Raw genomic sequence first — 9,859 nt, 5'->3', positions numbered from 1 at the left:
TGCGTACCTATTGACCCAAGATTTAATCTAGAAAAAAATGGAGTGATGTAAGAGGCCCTAGTAGCCTACACTGTCTTCTCTGAAACTAGTATTGAAATCTAGATAGAAAATTTCAGACCCAAGTTTCCACCCTCATAGAAGATGGGACAGAAATAGAAACTAAAAATCTAAACCAGGTCTATTATTGTATCCCACAGAGTGAAGATAAAACACTTGCTAGTTCTTCATTTTGGATCCAGTTTAACCTTCAAACTACCTCCAGAAATGTCAGGGGACCAGACATCCCAGAGATGTGACCACACCCAAATCAGCGTCCAGAATATTTTCTACAGGTGGACCATCAGCAACTTTCGTTTTCTTCTGGAGGAAATTCAGGAAAGCATTAGAAGCCCAACTTTCTCAATAGGAGCCAATGACAAATGGTGTTTGAGAATACACCCGAAGGGAGTGGATGAAGAAAGTGCAGATTACCTGTCAGTTTACCTAGTGTTGCTCAGCTGTCTAAAGAGTCCTGTTTGGGCAAAGTTCCAGTTCTTGATATTAAGCACCGATGGAGAGACAACCCACGGTGAGAGCAAAACTATAGTCTCTAGGTTCGAGCCAGGTGTTGAACTGGGGTTTAAAAAGTTCATCCTTCGAAACTTCCTCTTGTCCTTTGTACCTTGGCTTCTCCCAGATGACAAGCTCACCCTCCTCTGCAAGGTGAGCATGGTTGATGACTCTTTGAGCAACTCTGACCAGAACAGAAAGCCAAGAATTCAGGTTCCTAGATGCACCTTGGCAGATGAGCTAGGAGAGCTGTGGGAGAATTCCCAATTCACAGACTGCTGCCTGGTGGTATCTGGCCAGGAATTTCAGGCTCACAAGGCCATCTTAGCAGCTCGCTCTCCAGTTTTCAGAGCCATGTTTCAACATGACATGAAGGAGAGCAGAAAGAACCGCTTTGAGATCCCCAACCTGGAGCCGCAAGTCTTCAAGGCAATGATGGACTTCATTTACACAGGAACAGCAACAGACCTGGACAGCATAGCAGATACTCTGCTGGCAGCTGCTGGCAGGTATGGCCTGGAGCGTTTGAAGGTCATGTGTGAGGATGCCCTCTGCAGGGACCTCTCTGTGGAGAATGCTGCCCACACTCTTGTCCTGGCTGACCTCCATAGAGCAGGGCATCTGAAAACCCAGGCATTGGATTTCATTACAGCACATGCTTCTGAGATCTCTGAGACTTCAGGCTGGAAGACAATGGTGGAGTCACGTCCCCACTTGCTAGCTGAATCATACCATTCCCTGGCTTCTGCTCACCGCTCTTTCTGGCAGCCCCCCTCAAACGCCTAAATCGACCCTAGTACCTGGTCAGCTGTGACCTACATGTGTCTCCCAGAAGCAGCAGCCAGTGTAGTTATTGATTACACCTGGATAGACTATGGGACCTATGTAGCATTTACAGTGAATCTGGGGAAAGACAGATGGTGGATGAGACTTTAATACAGGTGGAAATGAGTTGAATGGAAGGCTGGGGGAGGGGAAGGTCTGGACTCTGGTACAATCTACTCAGCCTTTTCCCTGCTGCTGTACTGGTTTGATTTTTGTCCAATGAGTTGTAAACTGGAATTCATATTAATTGCTGGTCCCAAGCACATTACAACAGGGTTTCTTTGGAGAAACTTGTCTGAATTGGACCTAGCAGAACATATGGTCAAGGACTCAGAAAGGAAAAAAACAACCTGAATATTTGATTATAAGAGAAGGGGAAGAGAATGAAGACATTTTTCTCCAAACTCAGTGTGTGGGAATGGAGAGATGACTCAGTTGGCAAAAGCAATTGTTGCTCTTGTAGAGGATCCTTGTACAGTTCTCCTCTTGTCTCTATGGGCACAAACATCTCTGTAGACAGTACTTAACCACCCAAAATACAAAATGAATAAAAATTTTAAAATCAGCTTGTGGATTCTAGTAGTGTTTTTGTTTAAAGAAAGCCATTTTAGTCCATCCAGATCTGCTCAGCTGTGGAAGTTTGTGGTACTGTGTTTCCCAAAATGTTGTGTACCTTGATAAACTTATCTGGGGTCAGAGAACAGAAAAGGTACTAGTTAGGCAGTGATAGCACCCGCCTTTAATCCTAGCATTCCAGAGGCAGAAATCAGTGAGTTCAAGGATACAGACAGGCATGGTGACTCATCACGCCTTTAATCCCAGGGAGTGGTGGTAGAAAGCAGAAAGGTAAGGCCGGGCAGTGGTGGCACATGCCTTTAATCCCAGCACTCCGGAGGCAGAGGCAGGCAGATCTCTGAGTATAGGTCAGCCTGGGCTACCAAGTGAGTTCCAGGAAAGGGGCAAAGCTACACAGAGAAACCCTGTCTCGAAAAACAAAAACAAAAAAAAAAAAAAAAAAAGCAGAAAGGTATATAAGGCGTGAGGACCAGAAATTAGAAGCATTTGGCTGGTTAAGCTTTCAGGCTTTGGAGCAACACAGTTCAGCTGAGATTCATTCTGGATGAGGACTCAGAGGCTTCCAGTCTGAGGAAACAGGACCAGCTGAGGACCTGGCAAGGTGAGATAGCTGTGGCTTGTTCTGACTCTCTGATCTACCAGCATTGACCCCAATAACTGGCCCCAGGTTTGATTTTATTAATAAGAATTTTTAAGATTCATGCTACAGAAGTTTGTTCAGTGTCTTCACACACACACACACACACACACACACACACACACACACACACACACACACGTCAATGAAAGGAAACCTAATGAAATTTTGTTATGTTCATATTGTGCACCCTAATAAACTTATCTGGGGTCAGAGAACGGACCACTAGATGCAGCCACTAGATACAAAGGCTGGAAAATGGTGGCACTCATGCCTTTAATCCTAGCATTCCAGAGGCAGAAATTCCTCAGGATCTCTGTGAGTTCAAGGCCACATTGGAAACAGCCAGGCATAGTGACTCATGCCTTTAATACCAGAAAGTGAGCCTTAAAACCCAGGGAGTGTTGGCAGAAAGCAGAAAGATATATAAGACGTGAAGACCAGAAACTAGAAGCTTTTGGCTGGTTAAGCTTTTAGGCTTTTAGCAACAGTTCAGCTGAGATTCATTCTGGATGAGGATTCAGAGGCTTCCAGTCTGAGGAAATAGGATCAGCTGAGGAATTGGCAAGGTGAGGTAGCTGTGGCTGTTCTGTCTCTGTGATCTTCCAGTATTCACCCCAATACCTGGCTTCCAGGTTTGATTTTACTAATGAGAGCTTTTAAGATTCCTGCTACAGTCAACAGTAGGCTTTCTTCAGCAGCTGATGTGAGCAGATACTGAGATCCACAGACAAACATTAGGCAGAGCACAGGGTTCTTTATATATTCGGGATATCAGTCCTCTGCCAGATGTAGGGTTGGTGAAGATCTTTTCCCATTCTGTAGGCTGTCGTTTTGTCTTGTTGACCGTGTCCTTTGCCCTACAAAAGCATCTCAGTTTCAAGAGGCCCAATTTATTAATTGTTTCTCTCAGTGTCTGTGCTACTGGTGTTATATTTAGGAAGTTTTCTCCGGTGCCAATGCGTTCAAGACTACTTCCTACTTTCTCTTCTATCAGGTTTAGAGTAACTGGATTCATGTTGAGGTCTTTGATCTACTTGGACTTAAATTTGTGCACGGTGACATATATGGATCTATTTGCAGTCTTCTACATGTTGACACCCAGTTATGCAGCACCATTTGTTGAAGATGAATTCTTTTTCCATTGTACACTTTGGGCTTCTTTGTCTGAAATCATATACTCATAAGTGTGCAGATTAATGTCAGGGTCTTCAGTTTGGTTTCATTGGTCCACATGTCAGTTTTTATGCCAGTACCAAGCTGTTTTTATTACTATAGCTCTGTAGTAGAGCTTGAAGTCAGGGATCAGGATGCCTCCAGAGGTTGTTTTATTGTACAGGATTCTTTTGGCAACCCTGGGTTTTTTATGTTTCCATAAGTGGTTGAATATTGTTCTTTCCAGATCTGTGAAGAATTGTGTTGGGATTTTGATGGGAATTGCATTGAATCTGTATATTGCTTTTGGTAAGATTGCCATTTTTACTGTGTTAATCCTACCTATCCATTATCATGGGAGATCTTTCCATTCTCTGACATCTTCTTCAATTTCTTTCTTTGAGAACTTAAAGTTCTTTTCATACAGGTCCTTCGCTTGCTTAGTTAGCGTTACCGCAAGGTATTTTTTATATCATTTGTGGCTATTGTAAAGTGTGATGTTTCTCTGATTTCTTTCTCAGCCCATTTGTCATTTGTATATACAAGGAATACTGTTTATTTTTTTGAGTTAATCTTGTATCTGGCTACGTTGCTGAAGGTGTTTAAAAGCTCTATGAGTTCCTTTGTCTAATTTTGGGGTCACTTATGTATACTATCATGTCATCTGCAAATAGTGAAAGCTTGCCTTCTTCCTTTGCAATATGTTTTCCCTTGATCTCCTTTTGTTGTCTTATTGCTCTAGCTAGAACTTCAAGTACTATATTGAATAAGTATAGGGACAGCGGACAGCCTTAACTTGTTCCTGATTTTAGTGGAATTGCTTTGAGTTTCTCTCCATTTACTTAGATGTTGGCTGTTGGCTTGCTGTAAATTGCCTTTATTTTGTTTAGGTATGTTCCCTGTATTCCTGATCTCTCCAAGACCTCTATCATGAAGGGGTGTTGCATTTTGTCAAAGGCCTTTTCAGCATCTAGTGAGATGATCATGTGTTTTTGTCTTTCTTTTGGTTTGTTTATATGGTGTATTACATTGACAGATTTTCTTATGTTGAACCATCCTTGCATCCCTGGGATGAAGCCTACTTGAACATGTTTTGATGTGTTCTTGGAGTCTGTTTGCCAATATTTTATTGAGTATTTTTGCATCATGTTCATAAGGGAGAGTGGTCTGTAGTTCTCTTTCTTTGTGGCATCTTTGTGTGGCTTGGAAATCAGGGTAATTATAGCCTTGTAGAAGGAGTTTGGTAATGTTCCTTCCGTTTCTATTGTGTGGAACAATTTAAAGAGTATTGGTATTATCACTTCTTTGAAGACCTGTTAGAATTATGCACTGAAACCTTCTGGGACCGGGCTTTTTTTGTTGGGAGGCTTTTAATGACTGTTTCTATTTCCTTAGGGCTTATTGGTCTATTTAGATAGTTTATCTAGTCTTGATTTAACTTAGGTATGTGGTACCTATCCAGAAAATTGTCCATTTCTTTTAGATTTTCCAGTTTTGTGGAGTTCAGGTTTTTGAAGTATGACCTGATAGTTCTCTGGATTTCCTCAATGTTAGTTGTTCTGTCTCCATTTTCATTTCTGATTTTGCTAATTTTGATGCTCTCTCTCTGCCTTTTGGTTAGTTTGGATAAGGGTTTGTGTATCTTGTTGATTTTCTCAAAGAACCAACTCTTTGTTTCATTGATTCTTTGTTTTGTTCTCTTTGTTTCTATTTTATTGATTTCAGCTCTCAATTTGGTTATTTTCTGGTGTCTGTTACTCCTGGGGAACTTTGCTTCTTCTTATTCTGAGGCTTTCAGGTGTGCTGTTCAGTCACTAGTGTGAGATTTCTCCAATTTCTTTATGTGGGCATTTAGTACTATGAATTTTCCTCTTAGCACTGCTTTCAGAGCATCCCATAAGTTTGGGTATGTGGTATATTCATTTTCATTGATCTCTAGGAAGTCTTTAATTTCTTTCTTTATTTCTTCCTTGACCCATTGGTGATTCAGTTGAGCATTATGATTTCTAGGATACTTCCTACTTTCTGTTCTATCAGGTTCTGTGTAGCTGGATTTATGTTGGGGTCTTTGATCCACTTGGATTTGAATTTTGTGCATGATGATAGTTATGGATCTATTTGCAATTTTCAACACGTTGATATCCAGTTATGCCAGCACCATTTGTTGAAGATGCTTTCTCTTTTACATTGTACAATCTTGGCTTTTTTGTCAAAAATCAGGTGTTCATAGGTGTGTGGATTAATGTCAGACACTTCAATTTGATTGCATTGGTGCACATGTTGGTTTTTATGCCAATACTAAGCTTTTTGTATTACTATAGCTCTATAGTAGAGCTTGAAAGCAGAGATGATGATACCTCAGAAGTTGTTTATTGTAAAAGCTTGTTTTAGATATCCTAGGTTTTTTTTTTCCATATCAAGTTGAGTATTGTTCTTTTGAGGTCTGTGAAGAATTGTGTTGGAATTTTGATGGATATTGCATGAATCTGTAGATTGCTTTTGTAATATTGCCATTTTTACTATGTTGTTTCTACCTATCCATGAACATGGGAGATCTTTCCATTTTCTGATAGCTTCTTCAATTTCTTTCTTCTGAGACTTAAAGATCTTGTCATACAGGTCTTTCACCGATTGGTTAAAGTTACCCCAAGGTATTTTATATTATTTGTGGCTATAGTAAATGGTGATGTTTCTCTGATTTCTTTCTCAGCCTGTTCATTGGTGAGAGTGGAAAGTTGAAGTCTCCCACTATTCGTGTGTGTGGTTTGATGTGTGATTTAAGCTTTAGGAATATTTCTTTTCCATATATGGGTGCCCTTGTGTTTGGGGCATAAATATTCAGAATTGAGACTTCATCTTGATGGATTTTTCCTGTGATGAATACATAATGTCCTTTTTTGATCTCTTTTGATTAATTTAAGTTTGAAGTCTATTTGGTTACATATTAAGATAGCTACACCAGCGTGCTTCCTAAGTCCAATTGACTGGAAAGACTTTTCCCACATCTTTACTCTGATGTAGTAGTGTCTGTTTTTGAAGTCGAGGTGTGTTTCCTGTATGGTATGTAACAGAAGGATGGATTCTGTTTTAATATCCATTCTATTAGCCTGTGTCTTTTTATAGGTGAATTGAGTCCATTGATATTAAGAGATATTAATGATGAGTGATTGTTAATTCCTGTTATTTTTGTGGTAGTGTTGTGTGTTTCCCTTCTTTGGGATTTGTTGGTGTGGGATTATCTATTGCCTGTGCTTTCACGGGTACATCTAACTTCCTTAAGTTGGATTTTTTCTTCTATTGCTTTTTGTGTGGCTAGATTTTTGTTAGGTACTTTTTAAAGCTGGTTTTATCATGGAATATTTTGTTTACTCTGTCTATGATGATTGAGAGTTTTGCTGGGTTGGCCTCCATGGTCTCTTAGTGTCTGCATAACCTTTATCCAGGATCTTCTGGCTTTCATTCTGAAGTCAGAGGTTATTCTGATGGGTCTGACTTTATATGTTACTTTGCTTTTTTTTTCCTTTGCAGCTCTTATTATTTTTTCTTTATTTTGTACGCTTAGTGATTTTATTTTATGTGGTGAGGAGACACCTTTTTTTGCAGTCTATTTGGTGTTCTGTAAGCTTCTTGTATCTTCACAGGCATTTCCTTCTTTAGGTTGGGAAAGTTTTCTTCTGTGATTCTGTTGAATATATTCTCTATACCTTTGAGGTGATATTCTTCTCCTTTTTTTATCCCTAATGTTCTTAGGGTTGGTCTTTGGACTTCTCATGGTGTCACAGATTTCGAGAACATTTTGTGTTATGACTTGGCTAGGTTTAATGGGTTTTTTTTTGTCCCCCCCCATGCATATATTTCTTCTTTATCTTCAATGCCAGAGATTCTCTCTTCAAAAAGTTGCTTTCTGTTGGTTATGCTTGCAGCTGTACTTCCTGTTTGTTTACTCAGATATTCCGTTTCCAGCATTCCCTCTCTTTGTATCTTCTGTATTGCCTCCATTTCAATTTTTGAAGTCTTGAAGTGATACCTGCTTGATTGCTTTTTCTTGGTTTTCTTGGCTTTATTTAAGGGATTTATTGATTTCTTTCAATTTTTTGTTTGTCTTTTCCTTGGTTTCTTTAAGAGATATTTTCATTTCCTCTTTAAAGGCCTCTATCATTGTCTTAAAGTCATTTTTTTGAATTGTTTTCTTCTGCCTCTTATATGTTGGGATTTTCAGGTCCTCCTGATGTAGAACCATCAGGTTCTGGTGGTACCATATTGCTTCTCATGTTGTTTAATGTATTCTTTCCCTGGCATCTACCCATCTCTACCTCCAATCAGTGCAAATGGTGTCCGTGTCTCAGGGAGCCACTCTTGGTCCAATTGGAGCTGTTCGAGTCTGTCTCAGGGAGCAGTTGTGGTCTCAGAGGATGGGTACTTTTGGGGGGTGAAGCAGGGCTTATAAGTTACAGGTTCCAGTGGGAGATGGTGGTAGTCAGGACTGCCTCTTTAGTTCTGCCTGCTGGCCTGCACCTGGGGATGCAATGGTTGGGGGTCTGGGGTCACTAGTTGTGCCCCTGGAACTAAAGCCTAGAGGCTGGGGTGATCTGCTAGTAGAACAAAGACTCACCTCTTGGTCCAATCCAAGCTCACAGGGAGCAACTGCTATCTCAGAGGATGGGTGGGTTTGGGGGGTGGAGTGGTCATTGTAGGTTACAGGGTCTGGTGGGGGATGGTGGTAGTCAGGCTTGCCCAAAGGAATCCTACCTGGGACATATTGTTTCTGATTTATGTTTTATCTTGGTGCCCTTTTCCTTTCATGTCTGTGAAGTGTCTTTACTTATTTCTCTGATTAGCCCTTGGCTTAAATCTATTTGATGAGATATAAAAGCAAGTACACAGCTTATTTCTTAGATCTATTTGCTTGGACTATCTATTCCAATCCTTTACCCTGAGGCAATCCCTACTCATTAGGTTGAGGTGTGTTTCTTGGATGCAGCAGAAGGGTGGAATCTGATTTCATATCTACTCTGTTAGTCTGACTTTTCACTGGGGAATCAAAACCACTGATAATGAGAAAGATCAATAAACAATGATGGTTGATTCCTAATATTTTGTTGTCTATTGTTTGGGCGGTGGAGGAGTCTGTGTGTATGTGTGTGTTTCCCTACTTTTGCTTTTACTGCTCTCGGATTATTTATTCCCTGTATTACTCATGGTTGTAGTGAATCTCCTTAGGTAGGAGTTTTCCTACAACCACTTTCAATAGGATGGGATTTGTACACAAATATTGCTTGAAGTTGGCTTTATGGTGAAATATCTTAAATTTCCGTCTATAGTAATTGGCTGGGTATAGTAGTCTGGGTCTGTATCTGAGTTCTCTTAGAGTCTGCTGCACATCGGTATAGGTTCTTTTAGCTTTTAAATTATCTTCAACCCCTGAGATTCTCAGGCTGCCCCTCAATAGTTTTGCAGTTTCCACTGAGATTCCAGAGATAAGACCTGAGATACCAGGGTTCTCAGAGCAAGTCAGAGAAAAAAGAGTGTGGTGGCCAGTGAACTTTAGAAATGGTACAACCTGAGTGCCAAGTCCCCAAGAGTCCCTGTGACCAGTCTCTGCCTAATGCTTTGGAGGGATCTGACACCTGCACCTGCTCTCTCACCTCTGCATCAAGAGTCTGATTGACACATTCTGTTTTGACACATAGGAGAGTTGGCCATGGCCAGCTGCTTCAGTGTCCAGAATATGTGTGAGATGTCACCAGATTCCATGGGGGAAGTACCACTCAGGCTGCAAACTCCATCACCTACACAGCACCAGCTGCCAAAACAGAAACAAGGGCCTAATCCATCAACATCCATACTGATGGGGAAACTATAAATATTCTACCCTACTGTTTGGCCTCTATAACTATTCTTGTTAACAGAATTATGTCAATTCAGAAATTAGAATCTGTGCTTGAGAGCTCACCCCAGAAAGTCTCTATGCTACAGTAGGTTCCTGAGTACCCAGTGTAATTGTCAGCCTGTAAATACTTTCTATTGGAGTATATCCCAATATATCTTCTCTGGTGGCTATCTTACATTTCTGAAGATACCACTGAGATCCCAGACACCAGAAATGGTTATAATGGT

At 40.6% G+C, this 9,859-nt stretch overlaps 1 protein-coding gene across 1 annotated transcript; it reads left to right on the top strand.

Annotated features, from left to right (window-relative positions):
* Nucleotides 1-264: 264 nt before the first annotated feature.
* On the top strand, nucleotides 265-1,335 carry LOC131913769 (speckle-type POZ protein-like). The gene has a single exon (XM_059266552.1). It carries the CDS (start codon nucleotides 265-267, stop codon nucleotides 1,333-1,335), a length of 1,071 nt encoding a protein of 356 aa, XP_059122535.1.
* The last annotated feature ends 8,524 nt before the right edge of the window (nucleotides 1,336-9,859 follow it).

This window comes from Peromyscus eremicus, chromosome 6, assembly GCF_949786415.1.
Source record: "Peromyscus eremicus chromosome 6, PerEre_H2_v1, whole genome shotgun sequence".
Classification (NCBI taxonomy): domain Eukaryota; kingdom Metazoa; phylum Chordata; class Mammalia; order Rodentia; family Cricetidae; genus Peromyscus; species Peromyscus eremicus.
The sequence above is the reverse complement of the archived record's forward strand: the minus strand, read 5'-3'. Positions and strand labels throughout refer to the sequence as shown.

Bases quoted from the DNA above. Each gene is read 5' to 3' on its own strand.
- LOC131913769 (XM_059266552.1), top strand. From the start codon at position 265: ATGTCAGGGGACCAGACATCCCAGAGATGTGACCACACCCAAATCAGC.